The sequence below is a fragment of the Bufo gargarizans genome, chromosome 2 (assembly GCF_014858855.1).
Source record: "Bufo gargarizans isolate SCDJY-AF-19 chromosome 2, ASM1485885v1, whole genome shotgun sequence".
Lineage (NCBI taxonomy): Eukaryota > Metazoa > Chordata > Amphibia > Anura > Bufonidae > Bufo > Bufo gargarizans.
In genome coordinates, this window is record NC_058081.1 from 228,794,632 (window position 1) to 228,815,243 (window position 20,612).

Sequence of the window (20,612 nt, forward strand, 5' to 3'; positions counted from 1 at the left end):
CAGTTAGTTTCAACCTTTCATTTTTCAGAGCTCCTTAGGAAAAAGGTGGAATCTGATTTGTTGCTATGGGCAACTAAGCCAGTTTTGATAACTCTCCCCGTGTCTCCAGACTTGTTCTCTCTTTTACTGTAGTCCTAGACAAGTGTAGTTTTTTTTTTTGGGCGGGGGTTTCTTTTGCACGTCCTGAAAAGATTATATACCACTAGCTCCCCAACTACCACAGTCTTGTGGGTATATATATCTATCTAGCTATCTCCACAAATATATATATATACCCACAAGACTGTGGTAGTTGGGGAGCTAGTGGTATATAATCTTTTCATGACGTGCAAAAGATAGATCTAGATATATTTATATCTCTAATACTGAACACTCCCTTATCTGTGGATTGTAGAGTTGGCTATTTCGGTACATTAGGGGCTTTAAAGAAATAAAAAAAAAGGTTCACTTCATTCAGTGGCGGTTATTGCCCTTTAGAAATATATTTTTGATACCAGGTATAAAAAAAATAATTACATTGTATGATTAATTTAAGGAAATATATTTTTTGTGGCTTTCTATATATTACTTTATAAAATGTGCTATTGTTTCCCACCCTGTGTAAAACTGACGATTGGACAGCTGCAAGTATGTCAATAAAATAAACACTCGCCAATCTAGAAATGTGACCTCAGTACTCTGCCAGATTCTTTATGGCCCCTCCGGAGCAGATCATCTTCAACTAGTAAGGAGGTGTTTACAGTAGGATGGGGGGGGGGGCGACTTTTTCAATGGATCTTGTGCAAAATTGCTCAAGTGCTGGAGCCGCACCATCTTCTCAAAAAGGGTGTGTGACAGATGCTGCACCTTATTTATGATGTGTACCCCTAATCACAAAGCAGATGCGGCAGTGTGCCTGGTTGTCATAGCCCAGCGTACGCCGCCAGGCTATGATAAATCTGCCCCCCTGACTAATTCTCTGACTAAAAAAAGTGTTCAGGCTAAGCCCAGCGACATTAATCCTCAATAATTAGATTCTAATTAGTCCTAAAAGTGTAAACTGTAATTAACGTATGTCTGTGTGATGTTTAGGTTGTGTCGTGCCTCATGATGAATGTTTCAAACGTTGAAGGGGTCGTGCAGGGGATTTATATTGATGACATCCTCAGGATAGGTCATCAATATCAGATCGTGGGGGGTCCCTGCCGATCAGCTGTTTGAAGAGGAGGCTGCACTACTTCCTCTTCATTACAATGCCCGTTGTCTCGAAGTGCAGTGTAATTACAAGTACTTGCTCCATTCACTTGAGTTCAGATGTTGATTAGCTATTCTGAGGATAGGAGTGATCAAGCCTGTGCACTACTGCTCCATTCAAAGTCTATGGCACTGATGACAACAGCAGAGCGCCAGCTACCGGGGGGGGGGGTTCGGTGAAAATACAGAAAGCTGCCATTATGAAAAAATGAATGCAGATTCGATCACGTTTACTACACTTTTACAGAAACGACACACTGATTCACATCTGCTCCTTTTTTCCCGATGCTACGTTGACTGTTTATTTTGTAGATATATATTTGTACCTGTAGTACCTATGTGTACAGTCACGTAGATGTCATCTATACAAGGCAGTGAGGTATGATAAAGTGCATCTTTTGCAGGATCTTGCCTGTTCAAAGGGGTGAGAATGCCACCACCACCACCAACAAAAAATGGCTTCAGCTGGGGGTTGAATGCAATCTGACAGGTTCTTATGTGGACGATAAGTCTGAATGGAAATAAAGCTCAAACAAAAGGCCTGCTTAGAGTCTGCGTCACGCGTGCTCTCCGACCATATGCCTGCTTTATACCGTCAATGTAGGGCTCCCTTAGTGCATAGTAAAGAGATGCTACCAAACGCAATAGCTGAAAGTGATGATTGTCAATGCCCACTTCAGTCTCTGGTATATGCTCCTTAAGGTCGAAAATATCTTTGGGTCCCAGCGTGGACAGTACATGGTGCTCCAGCATCAGAGCAGATGTACTGCTTTTGCCATATTTCAGCATACAGTACAATTCTTTTTCTGCGGTCTGCACAGTCCTCCTTGCTCCATTTGATGGCACAAAATGAGCAACACCGCCATTAACTTGCAGCAAGTGATAGGCGCTTGTGAAATCCTGCGGGGTACAACTGCTCACTAGAGCCCATCGGCACTTATTACAGGATAGCTGCTTAAAGGCTTCTCTTACAACCCAGCCTGCAATGTACATTTCGGAATTAGCAAGTGTCACGTCCAACAAGCAGGACTGGTAGACATGACAGGGGAGTTTAATACTGGTTTCTTCAAATGGAAAAGGAATGTGCTGCAGGGAACCAGTCAAACTCTGTGCTATACTTGTATGTACAAAGCTGAGGTCATTCTCCGGAGCTGGGTCAACAAAGCCAGATTGTGAGAAGAGCTTTTCTATTGCTTGATTTACATCAAATGCTGTAGGCCGTACGTCTGAACCACCTAAAATAAGAGAAAAAAAACATGACATAAGAAACTAGAATCCTATCACAATGTAACCCTTCACTGTGCCAAAATGCCTTATTAACTTTATTGCATGGGTACAAAGCTAAGAGCTGCGCCCACACAGAGAAAAAGTATGATGTCCATGGTTTTTAAATGAAGAAAAAATTAAAAATAAAATAAAAAAAATTCTTGTTTTAGCTAAAACAGAACACATACCTTAATGGAGCACTCTAGGATTTTGATATGGATGGCCTATCCTTAAGACAAGCCATCAATATCAGATCAGCAGGGGTAAAGACACCCTACCCACACCCGCTGCAAATCAGCTGTTACCTTGTAGATGCTGGAACTACACCGTTCTGTACTTGTGTGGTGGACAGAGAGTGACTGAAGTGAATACGACCACCTCATAATGGACTGAGCTGTGTAGTTCTGGGGCTAAAACTTTACAGCGGATGGGAGGAAGTGTCAGACTCCGATATTAATAGCATATTATCTATGTCAAATTCCTGGAATACTCATTTAAATAACACGACATAAACACAAGAATCACACTTCAATATACATAACATTAAACCATTGTCAATAAGCTTGAGCGATTCGACCTTCGGATCAAAGATGCTAAGTCGACTTGTTCGGTGAATTCCTACTGTATGCATATCAGCGAACTGGGCCAGTACCAAAGCACAGTTCGGATTGCTATTTTTAGGTTTCAAAGCATATTTATTGGTATAATAGACAGAAATAGTACACATGTACATAGCATTTATGTGAGTACATAGTGAATGAACTATATATCTATAATAACGTCAAGTCCAGGTACAAAGTAGAAGCACCATAACAGACGTAGGACGGTAGAAACCCACCCTACGGTACGAGTTACATAAGTAAGGCAGTGCAAGACAAGGGCTCGTCTCTCGTGACTCTACCAGTCTAGAATAAAAAAGTGGAGAGTGAGCAGTCAAATCTTCCAGGTGCTAGAGTAGAGTAGACAGTCAAAGGGACGGGAGATACTGCAAGCTAGGAGAATTAGCACAATTTAACCATGGATTCCATATCTTCAAGTATCGCTCCCTGGTGTCATTTAAAGTGGCATTAAGTTTTTCATATAATGCAATGCGATTAACCCTATTAATAACTGCACGCTAAAAGTGAAGGAGACCGCCACCTGGACGCAATATGAATCCTCACAGACATCAGGATATATTTTAGAAGTTTATAAGCAGTGTTGTTAAATGTTGGTGGTATGAGCCCCAGCAAGCACACAGGTGCCAACAAGAAGAGATCTCTCCTAAACACTTCAAATAATCCTGTTTTGATGTTGGCCCAAAACCGTCTCACTATGGGACAGGTCCACCAAGTATGAAGGATGTTACCATTATCTTGGCAACCCCCAAAAACATAAGGGGGAAACCATGGGGTATATAAGGTGCAGGCTAGTAGGCACCAAATACACCCTGTGAAGTATCTTCAAAGAAGTTTCCATAAGGGTTACCTGCCAGTTCTCCTCGCTGGTAGCCGTGCAGCATTCATGCCAATGCTCCAGTGTGAGGGTCTCCCCCAAATCTACCTCCCAACCCTGCATAAAAGCCAACTTGGTATCAGGTAGCAGCGAGTTGAAAGTAGAATAAAGAGAGAATACCCCTCTCTAAAGCTCTATATTTGCAGAGCCATTCAAACATTGTATATTCTACTAAGCCGTTGGTTGGGACCAGGGAGGATAAAAAAAACATGGAAGATTTGGGTGACTCGAAAGAATTCAGACGTTGGAAGTGAGAAAGTAGAAACAAAAGTGTACTCTGAACATGAGTTTAGAATTAAGTAAGATGTCACCAACATAGTGCAGCTTGGTATGTTTTCACCAAACAAATGATATTGGTGATAACCCAGGTGAAAAGAGGGGGTTTCTAAATATGGGCTGGATTGCTACTTTAAATTGATTTTTCACTATGGAGATATGAATACAGTAGGAATTCACCGAAGGTTCGCGCCACTTTGGGCAAAAACGAGATTTTTGTGAACTCACCTTGTAAAATCTCTTTCTCGCTTTATTCATTGGGGGACACAGGACCATGGACACAGGACCATGGGTATAGCTTGCTGCTGCCACTAGGAGGCGACACTAGGCTGAAAGCTGTTTGCTCCTCCCCTGCAGGCTATACCCCCTCCAGCCTGGAGAGAGCATATCAGTTTGTGCTTCAGCAGTAGGAGAAACATACCGAAACAGAACAAAACAGGAAGACCACAGTCCAACCAAACAACCGAACCTGACCTCAGTCCCAACCGGTAACTTGGACCACTGGCCTCAGTAGAAACCAACAACAATGGGTGGGTGCTGTGTCCCCCAATGAATAAAGCGAGAAAGAGATTTTACAAGGTGAGTTCACAAAAATCTCGTTTTCTCGCTCATATCATTGGGGGACACAGGACCATGGGACGTCCTAAAGCAGTCCCCAGGGTGGGAAAACCGCTGACTCCACCTCCAGTCGAGCCACTACACTGCGGCCTGTAAGATCCTACGGCCAAGAGCAGCATCCGCCGATGCGAACGAATGCACCTTGTAAAACTTGGTGAAGGTGTGCAACGAAGACCAAGTCGCTGCCTTACACAATTGAGACGCCGAAGCGTGGTGAAAGTGTGCCCAAGAAGCCCCGACCGCCCTGGCAGAGTGAGCCGTGACGCCAGGCGGAGGAACCCTGCCTTTGGAGCGGTAGGCCTCGTGAATGGCCAATCTAATCCACCGAGCAATCGCCACCTTGGATGCCGCCAAACCCTTCCTAGGACCCTCCGGAACTAGGAACAGAGAATCCGCTCGCCTAAAGGAGGCTACCGCGGCCAGGTAGATCCGTAAGGCCCGCACTACATCCAGACGATGAAGCGCCACTTCCCTAGGATGGGAAGGTTTAGGGCAAAGCGAGGGGAGGACAATGTCCTCATTGACATGGAACGCCGACACCACCTTCGGCAGAAACGACGGCACCGTCCGGAGCACCACCTTATCCTGATGGAACACCAAGAAGGGCTCCTTGCACGACAGTGCCGCCAGTTCCGACACCCGACGTATTGACGTAATGGCAACCAGGAATGCGACCTTCCATGACAACATGCGGAGGGAGACTTCTCGCAGGGGTTCAAACGGCCCGGACTGAAGTGCCACCAGCACCAAATTCAGGTCCCAGGGATGCAACGGCGGCCGATACGGAACCGCGGTGTGTGCAACACCCTGCATGAAGGTCTTGACAGGCCCCAGCACCGCCAGCGTACGCTGGAAAAATATGGAAAGGGCCGAAACCTGCCCTTTCAGCGAACTTAGGGCCAGACCCAGCTCCAAACCCGCTTGGAGAAAGGCCAACACCGTAGGGAGGGAGAACCTCCTAGAGGGGAGGCCCCTGTCCTCACAGAATTTCAAGAACGACCTCCACGTACGATAGTAGATTCTCGCGGAGGAGGGCTTCCGAGCCCTAATCATCGTGCGAACGACCGCATCCGAGGAACCCCTGTTCTTCAGCAGGAAGGTTTCAATAGCCACGCCGTCAAACGCAGCGTATGTAAACCCTGGTGGAAGACCGGGCCCTGTGAGAGCAGGTCGGGCCTGAGTGGAAGAGGCCACGGCGCGTCCCCCAGGAGCAGAACGAGCTCCGAGTACCAAGCTCGGCGCGGCCAGTCTGGGGCAATTAGGAGCGTCTGAACACCCTCCATCCTGATTCTGCGAAGAATCCGCGGCAGGAGCGGCAGCGGCGGGAATACGTACAGGAAACTGAAGCCGTCCCACGGTGCCACGAGTGCGTCTACGTCGTAGGCCATCGGATCCCTTGCGCGAGACAGGAAGCACGGGAGTTTGTGGTTCAACCGAGATGCCATTAGGTCCACTTCCGGGCGACCCCACCGGAGACAAAGGTCCTCGAACACCTCCGGGTGGAGAGCCCACTCCCCCGAGTCCACCGTCGTTCGGCTGAGGAAATCCGCCGTCCAATTGTCCACGCCCGGGATGAAGATCGCCGAGATCACCGGGACATGGGCTTCCGCCCACTGCAGAATCCTCGCGGCCTCGTCCATCACCGGACCGCTGCGCGTCCCCCCCTGGTGATTGATGTAGGCGACCGCTGTGGCGTTGTCCGACTGTATCCTGACCGGACGGCCCCGCAAATCGGTGGTCCAATGGCAAAGGGAGAGGTAAATGGCCCGGAGCTCCAGGATATTGATGGGTAGTCTGGACTCCGACAGAGACCAGACACCTTGGGCTGTCCGAGTACCGAAGACCCCTCCCCAACCGCGGAGGCTGGCGTCGGTCGTAATCACCGTCCATGACACCGGCAGGAACGACTTCCCTGACGACAGGTGGTCCGGATTCATCCACCAGGCGAGAGCCTCGCGAACGGGCTGAGGCAGCGAGATCCTGAGGTCCAGTGAATCCCGGGACTTGTCCCAGGAGGACAGGATGAGCCGCTGAAACTCCCTGGTGTGGAACTGGGCGAACGGTACCGCCTCGAATGAGGCCACCATCAGCCCCAGAACTCGCATGCAGTTGCGAATCGATACCTTGCGATGCCGGGTGAGCAGAACCACTGCATTCTGAATGCCCAATCTCTTGTCCAGAGGGAGACGGACCACGGCGGCCTCTGAGTCCAACGTCATACCCAGGAACCTGATCCGAGTGGTCGGAGACAGGCATGACTTCCTTCGGTTGAGAATCCAACCGAAGCGAGTGAGCGTGCTCATCGTAATCCGAAGGCTGTCTGCGCATTGCGACGCTGACGGGGCTTTGACTAAAATGTCGTCCAGGTATGGGAGAAGGGTAATGCCTCTGGACCGCAGAATCCCCAGAAGGGGCGCCAGAACCTTCGTGAACACCCGCGGGGCCGTCGCCAGACCGAATGGCAGCGCGACGAATTGGAAGTGATCCGACTGGATGGCAAATCGGAGGAAACGTTGGTGCATGGCAGCGATAGGTATGTGGAGATACGCATCTTGTACGTCCAAAGACGCCATGTGCTCCCCCTGCACCAATGAGGCTACCACGGAGCGAAGAGATTCCATTCTGAACCTCTGAACCCGTAGATAGTGATTCAGAAGTTTGAGGTCCAGCACCGGTCTCACATCGCCCTCCTTCTTGGGGACCACAAACAGGTTGGAATAAAAACCTGTGAAACGCTCTTCTGGAGGTACCGGAGAAATCACCCCCCGCAGAAGTAGGGACTGGACGGCGTTCAAGAAAGCCGCGGCCCGGACGGGATCCCTGGGAGGCTGGGAAGGGAAGAAACGGTTGGGGGGAAGGGACCTGAATTCTATTTTGTAGCCCGAGGAAACTACCTCGAGCGTCCATGCGTCCGGAATGTGGGCGTGCCAAATGTCCTGGAACAGGAGAAGACGCCCCCCCACCTGAGAGGGTGGGGACAAACCTTCATGCGGAAGGCTGCTTACTTGGCGCTGTGCGAGGTTGCTGGGCACGCGGACGCCAAGCCTGCTGGGGCTTAAAGGAAGGGCCCCTCCGCCGATCCTGGTTGGGTGGTCCCGCCGCGGAGGTGGGAACCGAACGGGTGCCCGAGAAACGGCGAAAGGACTGGAAGCGTGAAGACGCAGGTCTGGACTGAAAAGGCCGCTTCGCTTTGGGTTGGGGCAGATGGGTGCTTTTGCCTCCCGTAGCTTCCGAGATTATGACATCCAGTTTCGGCCCGAAAAGCCGCGCCCCAGAAAACGGAAGCTTTAGGAGAGAGCGTTTAGAGGAAGAATCAGCCTTCCAGGCCTTGAGCCATAACTCCCTGCGGACCGAAGTGGTGAGAGCTGAGGCACGGGCAACCATCGACCCAGCATCCAGAGCCGCTTCACAGATATATTTTCCCGCATGTGAAATTTGGAGCGCAGACAACTCGAGCTCAGCCGGCGGGAGGTTGGACAAAATGTCCTGGCTTAACCGGATGGACCACTCCGAAACCGCCTTGGCTACCCAGGCGGACGCGAAAATCGGACGCAGTGCCGAACCGCTCGCCGTAAAGATTGACTTGGCGAGCGACTCTACGCGACGGTCCACCGGATCCTGGAGTGAAGAACCATCCGCTACCGGAATAGTCGTAGATTTTGCCAGTCGAGCCACCGGCGGATCCACCTTCGGCGGGGAGGACCACAGTTCCACTGTCTCGCGTGGAAAGGGGTAGAGAAGGTCCAGGCGTTTTGGGATAACAAAACGCAAACCTGGCTGGTCCCAAGCCTTGTTAACCACAATAGAAAAATCTTCGTGCAACGGGAATGCCTTAGGAGTCTGTTTCGCACGCAGAAACGACACCCCTTGTTGGCTAGTGGAGGGAAGATCCTCCTGAACCCGGAAGGTGTCCTTTATTGCCGAAATCAGGCTATCCACCATGGAAGCAATCTGAGAAGAGTGCTCCAGATCCATATCCGCATCCGAATCCCCAAGCTCACCCTCTGACAGTGCGTCGCCTAACAGGGAGGACGCCTGTGACTGGGATCCAGGAGCAGGGGGGGATGCTGAGGCGTCAGAGGAGGAACGGTTGCCTGCTCTGGGGCGCTTACTAGGAGGCCTGCCTCTGGGTTGTGTGCAATGCGGTTGCGCGGATTGCACCGGTGGCGACTTCTCTACCAAACGACCCAACAGAGAAAGGGTGGAATGGGAGACCTTAGAGAGGTCCTCCACTGCCCGAGACAGGGACCTTGCCCAGTCTGGTTCCCCCTGAACAGGGCGATCTAAGGCTTCTGTGGGCTGCAGTGTTCTAGGGGGATTGCTCTGCGCAGGCTTCTGACAAGCCGAGCACAGTGAGAGTGACTGGCCCCGAGGGAATTTGGCTGAACACACTGAACAGGCATAGTGAGTGGTCACACAGGTTGCCTGAGGGGGGTCAGTGGCCGGGTCAGACATGGTTTGATATCCTGCTGAACGGGGTATCTATCTCCTACCAGAGTGGAGCGAGAGCCCAGGTCCTGTGTCCACCACGCTGCGCCGGGAGGAAGAGGAAGTTTCAGCAGGGCGGGAGAATAAGCCACGCCCCCTGACAGCCCGGGAGCGGCAGGATAATGAAGAAGGCCGCAAGCGCCGCCCACCCCTGTGCACGTGACCGCAGCCGCGGCCGGCGTGCCTAAAGACCCCGATAATATGGCTGCCCAGAAAGGGCGACCGCGCTGTGACTGGCCCGAGGTCAGAAGAGGGGGAGGGCCCGACACCGCCGTGCGGCAACGAATGTCCCGGCGCGCCGCGAAGTTCTTCAGCAGGTAGTGCATCCGCCCTCCGCAGTGCCGGCTGCGATCGCACAGAAAGATACTGCTGTATGCGATGCAGCGGCGAAGAACTGGGAGACGGAGCTGACGGCGGAAAGGTCCGAGACAGGTGCCGGCGGAACGCACACGGGTGCGGGGGTGCGGGGGCGCGGGTGGAGGAGGAGGAGGAGGGGGGGGGGGCGCTCAGGGGCACTGGTGCCGTGCAGTACGGCACGCTGTTATCCGAGAGTGGGGGCCTGGGAGGCGAGTCACTTACCCATCTTCATCTGTAGACTTCACCCTCAGTTGTAACACCAGCAGGACCACCCAACGACCGCTGGCACCAGGCAACAGGGGTCCGGGCAGAGGAGGGCTGAAGAGAGGGTAGTCCTGTAGCTGGGGGGAAGCAGGGGAGCGAGGCTGCCCTGGTCCGCTTTTTCTTCTTGGGGCGGCAAGGCGGTGACCAAGGTACACCGGCCCGCCTCCCGGGGATGCAGGGACGCAAGCGAACCTGGACCCCCCATCCGGATACTGGAAAAAAAAAAAAAAAAAAAAAATGAAATAAAAGATCAAAGCGCCACCCTGCAAAGCAGGGAGGTCTGCCTCCTACGACACTAAGCTAAAAACTGATATGCTCTCTCCAGGCTGGAGGGGGTATAGCCTGCAGGGGAGGAGCAAACAGCTTTCAGCCTAGTGTCGCCTCCTAGTGGCAGCAGCAAGCTATACCCATGGTCCTGTGTCCATGGTCCTGTGTCCCCCAATGATATGAGCGAGAAATGAACTTTGGCTCCACGGAGCCAATACATTGTAATGCTGTACAGAAACAGCTTTAAAGTATTTCAACAAATCAACTTCAGATCTATGATCTGAAGATCAATTCGCTCAAGCCTGATTGTCAATTTAGCTTCCTTGCACACTGCCCTCACAATGAAGTCAATTACACAGAGGTCCCTGTCTGTGTCAGTTCTCAAGGACTGACGCTTACTGAATCTCAGGATTGAAAAACCAGTGTGAACACGGTCCTTTCATCCTGTGAATTGTTTGGCTACCAGAGGTCAGATCACCAACGATCATACTGTTATTATTGCTAAGACACAGCATACCATAAGACAGGCATGACTCTTCAAAGAGTACCTATCTGCTTTCCTGGCAACAGGGTGTCACCAGTTGGGGACTGTCTCTACACCGTCCGACATTGGACAATCAGTGTTGACAGAGACCGAGTAGGAATACAACTCTGACAAGGAGAATGGCAACACACAGCCATTTATTCATAAATAATCCAGAGGAATAAAAGGGCAAAGGCACAAAGCAGAGTTAGGAGAAAACATACTTCACAATCGTTATTTCAGGTGGTATACAGAAGTGGTCCTCTTTAGTACATCACTGGAAAATGAAAAAAAGAACACCTGTAAAACCGGATGTGATTGAGCTGAGATTGAGTGTAAACTGCTTGGTCAATGATCATACAACCAAGAAGAATCGCCCTTTATTGTGGGTCATGCAGCAGGATATATATTAATACTGGGTGGCATCTCCCCTTGCTGCAATACAGGTTGCCACTCTGGTATGGTAATGGTTATCCATGTGCTGGGTATCCTCCTGTGTACCATCATTCCAAGACCTTTCAACTTGGACCCATAGTTTAACCAAGGTGGTTATTGGCTGCGTAGCATGGTATATCCTTCACCCCATATAGTCTCAGATATTATCGATCACAGAGATATCTGACAATTGAGCTGACGACTACTCTGAAGAGCATGTTGTATAGTGCAGGCAGTGTGTGACTGTTTCCATGATGTCCTGCACAAACTAAAGGCTGGTCAAATCTTCCCTCGACGAATACCAGACAAAGTGCCATGGTAGCCAATAGCACCACACACCATAACACCTGGTGTTGGTCCTGTCTGTGTCCGCCCTATGCATGATGGCAATAGGCTCTCCAGCCCTCCTGTGAATTCTGATGGTCAATAACGGAAAACAACAGTGTTCAGTGATGAAAGCAGCTTCTGCCTTGGGACTAATGATGGCTGCATCAGCACTACTGGCAGTCTATACTTATAGAATCTATGCTCAACCGCATTAAGTTTTCCAGGAGTTTTTTTAGTTTTTTCCCCCAGTAATGTATAGAGATTATTTTTGGGGCATGCCCAATCCCTACTGTTTGTGGCACTTGATCTTGCTGTACCACAGCTCAGCTACTTAAAAAGGACCTTTCATGGGTCCAAAGAATATAAACTAAGTAGCAGGCTACATAGAGCGGCGCCCAGGGATTTAAGAGCACTTACTATTATTCTTGGGCACCGCTCCGTTCACCCGCTGTGGCCCCCGGTATTTTCAACATTCAGAGCAAGGAGGAGGAGACGCCAGTGTCTCTCCTTCTCCATGACAGCCGCGCTGACCAATCAGAGCTCAGAGCCAGGGAGGTTTTTTTTCTCCCTGGCTCTGAGCTCTGCGCTGCGATTGGACAGCGCTGCTATCAGGGAGAAGGAGAGACACTGGCGTTTCCTCCTCCTTGCTCTGAATGTTGAAAATACCGGGGGCCACAGCGGGTTAACGGAGCGGCGCCCAAGAAAAATAGTAAGTGCTCTTAGATCCCTGGGCGGCGCTCTATGCAGCCTACTACTTAGTTCATATTCTTTGGACCCATGAAAGGTCCTCTAAGTTTTTTCATAAAAACAGTCATAGTCATTTCTTTTTTCCAGATAAACCAAGCTTTAAACTCTACCTTTGTGTCTAACACAGTTGAAAAAAGCTTTGAGGTGATGGCTCCTGAACCTAGAGGTAGTGATGCAGTCATGATCCATCAGTAGACGTGGTAACAATTTGCTGAGAGAAGCAATATTTACTAGGAGACCGACAGTACACCGGGCCCTAAAAGGAGAAAAGGCATCAAGAAAAGGTCATTGCACGACCACATTTGCTGCTTGTGCTTCCTCAATTTTATGGCAAAAATTGTAGTAGATCTTACCAGACCTATAGGCTGCTACCAGACTGGTGCGCTGCACAAAACTATGACTGGCACCTTACTTGAAGCCTTATCTGCTTTCATTTATATCCACCCTCTGGAATGGTATGTATAAGGACTCCTGCACGTGGAATTTTTTTTTTTTCCCCGTTTGCGTTCCGTATACGGAACCATTCATTTCAATGGATCCGCAAAAACACTGGAAGGTACTCCGTATGCCTTCTGTTTCTGTATTTCCGTTCAAAGATAGAACATGTCCTATTATTGCCTGCAAATCACGTTCTGCGGCTCCATTCAAGTCAATGGTTCTGCAAAATGTCTTCCGTATCTGTTCTGTTTTTGCGGAACCATCTATTGAAAATTTTATGCCCAGCCCAATTTTTTTATGTACTTACTGTTTAAACTTTATTGTATGCTTCAGTTTCTGATCCGCAAAAAAAACGGATCACAAAGGGAAACCAAACAGCAAAACGGAACGGAAACATAAAAACTACTGAAACCCAACCAGATGTGACAATGGCCCCATTAATTTCAACGCATCCGCATGTCCATTCCGCAGCCCCCGCAAAAAAGATAGAACATTTAAAGAGTTCTCCAGGCTAGAGGTATTGATGACCTATGTATGCTCAGTTCTGACGCTCAGACCAAATAGCAGAGACTATGAAGCAGAAGCGTCAGGTTCCGCAAACTGTGCAGTTTCGGGTGCTAGTTGACTTGAATGGGAGATGAGCTTCAATACCCTGGCATGACCTTCTGTGTATGGATTGTATGGAGCCTTCTGTTTTCAGCTCTATGAACTGTATAGTGTCTGGTGCTGCCCCAGCCCAAAAAAGATGATCGCTGTGGGTGTCAGGTGTTGGACCCCCCACTAACAACTGGAGCCACCTAACAGCTTGGGGAGCACTGCACTATATCATACAATTCTATAAACTTGACAAGTTCAGTTCCATGTAAAAAAAACAAACAAACATTTTTTTGTCCCAGTAAAGAATTTAAACATGTGAAAATGTGTTAAATCTCCAAATATATCTGTTTTAGGTTCTCATGGTTTCTTACCCTAATGATACAAAGTGTTTTTTATGGATAGCAGCAGAACATACTTATTGCATCTTTAATTTTTTTTGATTTTCATATGAAGTTTAAAATTAAAATGTTAGCATGTTTGAATTTTTACCTTAAGGACTGGAAAAGGAATTCATTGTCACATGTTGTAAGAGTCAATAAGTATTCACGGGTCTCTTGCAGGACTTGGAGTTTTTCCTCTAAGTTGTTCTGATTTATGGGGCTTTTGTCACCTTGTAGCCGCACATTGCTGCTATTGCAGATATCAAATAGTCTACCAATAATCTACAAATAAAAACCATAGGTAAAGTATATTGTAGTAACAAATATTAGCTAACAGCAGGATGAGCCAGAGAACAGAGTCATCAACCAGTTGTAGAAGTGAATCTGAAGAACCATGGTGGATATGACATAAATGTCTGAAATTGGAATATCCCATTTAGGGGGTTTTCCGGTTTTCTCTTATATATGACCTAGCCTCACTCAATACTAGATCATCGTGGTCCAAATATTAGCAGCCTGCCGGTCAGCTGTTTGAAGAGAATGTAGCACTTGTACGAGCTCTGCATTCTCTTCACTGTTTACCTGCTCACCATTGACATTGCAGCGGCGGAACAGTGTAATTACAGGTGCTCAATTAAATGAGATGGAATAGCTGCAGTAGTGGAGCAGTGTAATTACAGCTATTCCATCTCATTTATTTGAGCACCTGTAATTACACTGTTCCGCCGCTGCAATGTCAATGGTGAGCAGGTAAACAGTGAAGAGAATGCAGAGCTCATACAAGTGCTACATTCTCTTCAAACAGCTGATCAACAGGAGTTGCGGGAATCGGATCCCTGCCAATCTGGTATTGATGACCAAACCTGAGGATAGGTCATCAATATGCAAAAAATGGATCGCCCCTTTAAGTTGGAATTGTTCAATTCTTTGAACATAAAGAATAAAAATTAGCAGACGTACCTGAATAAAGTTGATAATGGCCTGTAAATCATGACCGTGTTCCCGATTTAATTCCTGAACAAACTGCAGTGCGTTTGCAACAGTATCACTAAGCTTATTACACAACAGTGTCATTTTCACAATCTCCAAGTTCCTCATAAGACGAAACATTCTAGGCAGGTTCATCAAGTCAGTGATATACTGCCATGTAATTGCTCCTTCTGGACTCTGGATGGAACCAAGCTCTTCTATCATGTTGCTGACTATGTGCAGTTCATTACCCACATCAAACACAACATAATGTCTGTAATCTCTGTTGGGCAAGGAGAAGTGTGTCTGAAGTGACCAGGGATCTGTGAGTGTACATCCAAGCATGGTGCACATTTCTTCATTATGTGGATGTCTATCCATTGACACAGCAACTACCTCAAACCTCTTCTCGCACAGTTCGTGCAAAACATGAGCAAGAAGTTGCTTTTGTGCTTGTGGGGTCAATGATTTAACATAAAAATAGGCAATTGGGACATTCCAGTGACCAACTGTTCCACCAAGCATGAACATCAGGACTTCATTAGCCACATCTTGGCTTCCACTTCCAGACCCTCCTTTGCCCAAGTTCACAAAACCCACAAGTTCATTTCTACACGAGTCATAAGCAACACTTTGTTGGATTGAAAATGTATCCAAAGCAAGAGACACCTTGGTATACAACTGCGGGTGAGCTTGCTTCTTCTGTATCAATGCTTTCAGGGCTAAAGTATTTATTCCAGGACCTCCCCGATCTGACTTCAGCCACCTAAAAACATAAATACACAATGCATTAACAGTCAGGCTAGTAATGGCACAGCAATGTTACGTACATAACAAAAATGATCATGTGTATGAAGAAGCACCATCATTCAGCACCCAACCTGTCCAACGGTCTCATGTTGTCGATCAAGTTTCATCTGTAAAGTTACTACATGCTCAGGTGACATATGAGCATCACAAAGTTCATGATCCTTTTTGTCCAGTTTGTACACAGAATATTGTGGCAGACAATATTATAAATCAATGTGTTCCATCAGAAGCAGTCATAAAACACATTAGTACAGAAGCTATGTGTGAACAGTGCCCAGTTTTGTCCTTGAACTTACTGTCGGAGTCTTCTTGGCCCTGGCAGTGGTAGTTTGGTTTCCTTCCTCAGGTATTTGTACACCAGAGGGTCATTCAGTTGTAACGTCAGGGAAAACATGCGCTGTTGGGCAGAGTACTCCGATTCAGGCTTTTTGAAACGTTCCAGAGGAATGTCTAGTGAAGCAAGATAAGAATTTACAAGTGTGAATGATTTCTAGATGATTTAGCATAATGGGGGAGAATATACCAAACTAAATGGGACAGAATAGTAGCTTAAAGGGACTGTCCCATGAAAACTATTGCTTATATCTAGGGATGAGCGAATCAACTTCAGGTGAAACATCCAAAGTCGATTCGCATAAAACTTAGTTTCAATACTGTACGGAGCCGAACCAGAGTTCGGGAAATGGTTTTTTACAGTACAAACTAATTTATGAAGTTATTCGCGACTCAATAACCTCGGCTCATCGGAGCCAATACGTTCTAATACTGTAAAGAGCTTCTGCTCCGTACAGTATTGGAACGAAGTTTTATGCGAATCGACTTCAGATGTTTCATCCGAAGTCGATTCGCTCATCCCTACTTATATCCCCAGAAAATAATGTTTGTATAGCGCCACCTGCTGTTTCTTTTGAACAGCCCTTCTGTGTCATCTCATAAGTTACAATATTGGTGCCTCAAACTGCTATTAATTTCTAAGCATCTCTTGACGAGCAGAGAAGACACTGCAGCTTCAGGCTTTAGAGGCAGACAGTTCATTGCACCAAGGATCGCCATTTGCGTACCTGAAGGAGCAGAGAGACAGGTGGACACAGAAAGGCTTTTCAACAGAAACAGCAGGTGGCGCTATTCTAATATTCCTGATATAGCTGGGGATTTAAGAGTTTTTTTTTAGTAAGTGTAAATACAAAAAATGTTTATAAATATGGACAACTCTTTAATTTGCCAAAAAAATTGCATATATGCTTAGTAATAGATTTAATATGTATATTACACACTTTTTTGCACCTCAACCAATAGGTGGTATAAAGTTAGACAAACATGTCTAAACCAGCAGTGGAGGCACTATAGGTAAAAGTACCGGCCTCGCTTGGTCGCCTTATATCTGTGCTGCAGCAGTGGCCGTGACCCCTGGATCCGAGTAGTGTATAATGTTACACTTAGGCCTCATGCACACAGCCGTGGCCATAGTGCAGGCCACAAGCAGCGGGTCAGCAATATGCGGGCATTGGCCTTGTGCTCCACGCATCACAGATGCGGACCCATTCAAGTTGAATAGGTCTCGATTCATCCCTGCCGCCGCACGGATGTTGCCCGTGCATTGGGGACCGCAAATTGCGGTGTCCAATGCACGGAACGGCCGCACAATGGCCGTGTGCATGAGGCCTTATGCAGCGCTTCACTCTGGCTTCCCCCTTCCCTATGCTCTGCCCTGCCAACACTGAGATGCCTTCTAGGGGGAGGAGGAAGCCAGAGTGAAGCGCTGCATAAAAGCGTAAAGTTGTTGTAACATTTTAGGGGCGGAACTCAGCAAGAGAAAGGACAGTGGGCTTGGGCCCTTTGAAAACCAAAGCCCATCCTGCTTGGCACTTTGGAACCATTATCAGGAGGATTAAAACTACTTTTTCCAGACATTTCAAACATTGCCAAAAGAGTAAAGGGTAGGTCTACAATGCATCTGCAGCAATCTGGTTTAATAGGTAAAAATTAGGTGGCAGACTCCCTTTACGTTTTAGCCTAGCTGTGAGCATTTAACTTTCGTTTTGAGTGTCATCTGACATAAGAATTGAGCTATAATGAGTGTTTATGAGCACTCAGGAGATCAGAGATAAGGCTTCATATGAGCCGTCAGAGGAGTTTCCTGATGGGACACAGCGCAAACACAGAATGTCAACCCGGTCTACAGAAAGCACCTGATTTTTTCTTTAATAAAGACTAATTGAAAAAAAAAAAAGATTTTCATGTCAAAATGAGTAAAATGCCATAATAAAAAATAAAATAAAAAGTCCTCCAACTGCGTCCTTAGCCTTTAAATCCTTTTTTGCAGTATGGGGTAAATACACTGCGGTGTTAACTCTAGAAACTTGCTTGAAACTACATTTATATTTTTCGATGACCACATGGTACCAGACACGTCTCCTACAGAATGAATATCCAATTTCTATACCATGATCGACTCCACTGGGTTCTGTCATGGTTGCCTTCTTTTTTCTCTCTGAACTGTCACATTTACTTGGCTGGGGACCCGCACATCAATCCCGTCCCCTCTTGATTGCTGCCCGATGTCTGGAAGAGACTGACTGCACCCAGATGACTGTTACTCTATTATTGAGACTGGGGGGGGCACTTAAATGGGACTGGCCACGGTTATGTTTTTGATTCGGGATCCTGACTATGTTAGTCCGATTGTTTAATAAGAGTACTGGTAACTGATCATCTGTAAAATGACAACATTTCAATAAAAACTGTTTAAAAAAAAAAAAAAAAGGAGCTGTTGAAATTCAATGTATATCCTAACCAGAACGGAGCTTCTAAAGGTCCACCTTGGGGCCACACCTAGCTTTATGTTTTCAATCCTCAGGTATTTATCCTTAAAAATTTATATGAATAAACTAACAACTGTGTTACCAGTTGGCGGGGTTTCCTTACATACTTTCACGCTGTCAGCTCCGATAGGACAATGTCACAGCACGTAGCGACACTCCCCAAATAATAACACCTAGTTGTCAATTTATTCATAAACTTGTAGGAGGAATAAACGAGGAACAACACAAAATAGAGTTATAAGACAGGATGCTCCAGAACTTTTAGGCGACAAGTCCTCTTTAAAGAATATATGTTGTGGAACACGTGGCTTTTTACGTGTCAGCCATTACCTTCGTAAGGCTGGAGAATGTCCAGAAGCTCAGAGCTCAGCAAGTTTCTCTTGATAAGCTCACAGTAAATACTATGACAAGTCTGTCGTAAACGCTTCTCTCTGTCTTTCGCATTTCGAAGTTCCTTCTCTTTTTGTGCTCTTGAATCTTCTGATGCTTGGAGCTTCTTTTTTAGGGTGTCAATATCTGGAATGTAATATGGATGATCCTAGAAAACAGCATAAATGCTGGAATATGAAGAAAATCAATCCTCTATGAAAACAATGCATACAGGCAGTTAATCTGGTTATCCATACTTCACATTTGCTCTAGTAAGAAACGGGCAACTGACTGGTTAGCACATTTTTATAGTCATACAACAATTCCTTGAGCCAGCCTTGTAAAAATAATGCATATAGTGGGACACACTATATAAAGGTTTCTTTCCAGTTCCCAGCTCTCCCCATCACAGCTCAGGGGGCGTGTCCCAGCTCTCCCCATCACAGCTCAGGGGGCGTGTCCCAGCTCTCCCCATCACAGCTCAGGGGGCGTGTCTCAGCTCTCCCTATCACAGCTCAGGAGGCAGTTGAAGGATAGACCTGAGCATGTGCGGCCATCCCGGTGAGCAGGACAAAGAAATAAAGAGAATTTTTTTTTTATAAAAACAGAAGGTGGTGCTTTACATATAGATTTTATTGAATAACTCAGTGGCTATGCAAAATGTTTAATTAGATTCAATTACAAAAGTATTCAGATCCAGGTGCTGGTTTGAAAACTTTTTTTCGTGGGACAACCCCTTAAAGCTGCCCTTGTGACATGCCTCGCATCTTTGAGCTTGACAATCAAATGAATGATTATGGGCAATTCATAGCTGAGAACAGGTGTAGCTGTACAGTGAGTGCATAGGAGTTCTGCCCTTGAGTTTAAACAATAATGTCCTCATTCACGGACAGCAAAAAAAAAAATATGGAAATTCTGAGGAATTGATTTATACAGGGTGTCAAGAGAGTCTGTCAGCAGTTTTGACTCTGGAAAGCTGCTGACAGCAGTAGGTAGTGATGTTTGAACATGCTTGTGTGGATGGCTTTGCTATCAGCTGGACTAAGAAAGAAACATTTCAATTTAGCACATTTTAATAGTTATTCTATTAAATGAAAAAAAAAAAAAAACTATTTGACAAATACAATTTATATTAATGTACAATTTAAAAAAAACTGACACTGGGTAAATGGTGCTCAAAACAGGTTCCTGAAATCTCCTGTGATCAAGACACATGCATAAAATACATAAAAAGTTGGAGCCTGGAGCAAATGTCAATGAATGGGCACTTTTTATGCAACTTATATTAACGTACCTGTAGTTGCACTTGGCAGTGCACACCCGCATCTGCGTTAGACGCTACACTGACCTTTTCTAGTTCTTCATTTACCGTTTTAGTTAGCAGAGGAATGTCAGATGGTTGTGTAGATGTCTCTAAAACTTTGTTTTCAGATACTTCAGTCCTCTGATGGAAAAATATGAAATTCTCATTGTTTCAGTGTTTAAAATGTAACTATTTTGTCTCTATAAAGTGAAGCAATCTGATACATTCTGCATACAAATGGAAGGATCCTCCATTTACCTGTGGGTCTTCTGGAAAATTGAAAATGCTGGGTATGACATCATCTCTTAACCGCTTTGTCTGCCCAGTAGTGTCAAAGCAACTTTGCTGAAAGTGGAGGCTGCACAGTCGCTGGTATCTGGAAGGCATCCATAACTCGCCTGTGCTCGTTGCTCTTTTCATAGCGCGGCACCATTTATCCAACAAGGCAGGATTTGACCTTGGAAACCTTCAATAGATTACAAATGAAATAACAGGCTATAACAGATATATTTTTCTCAAAATGTCAGTTTTCAAGAAATTGGTACATTTAAAAAAAAAAAAGTCCCAACTGAAGATGTGTATCGGATTTAGTGCAGCCAGAAATATTTTCTGTATTTTACCCCCATACG

The 20,612-nt window shown here is 46.7% G+C and overlaps 1 protein-coding gene across 5 annotated transcripts in view; it reads right to left on the bottom strand.

The window, feature by feature from the left end:
- Positions 1–1,244: 1,244 nt before the first annotated feature.
- Positions 1,245–20,612, bottom strand: part of THAP9 (THAP domain containing 9) — a 30,538-nt gene continuing 11,170 nt past the window's right edge. For 3 of the 5 annotated variants that reach the window (XM_044280077.1, XM_044280078.1, XM_044280080.1), the window contains exons 3-10: positions 20,242–20,449; positions 19,975–20,124; positions 18,642–18,849; positions 15,786–15,939; positions 14,671–15,445; positions 13,820–13,992; positions 12,406–12,551; positions 1,245–2,468 (exon numbers count right to left, since the gene is read on the bottom strand). In XM_044280077.1, the coding sequence (XP_044136012.1) occupies positions 1,762–2,468; positions 12,406–12,551; positions 13,820–13,992; positions 14,671–15,445; positions 15,786–15,939; positions 18,642–18,849; positions 19,975–20,124; positions 20,242–20,449 (2,521 nt within the window). In that variant the 3' untranslated portion in view covers positions 1,245–1,761. The remainder of the gene's footprint in view (positions 2,469–12,405; positions 12,552–13,819; positions 13,993–14,670; positions 15,446–15,785; positions 15,940–18,641; positions 18,850–19,974; positions 20,125–20,241; positions 20,450–20,612) is intronic. The other 2 variants (XM_044280082.1, XM_044280081.1) reach the window with 2 other exon arrangements.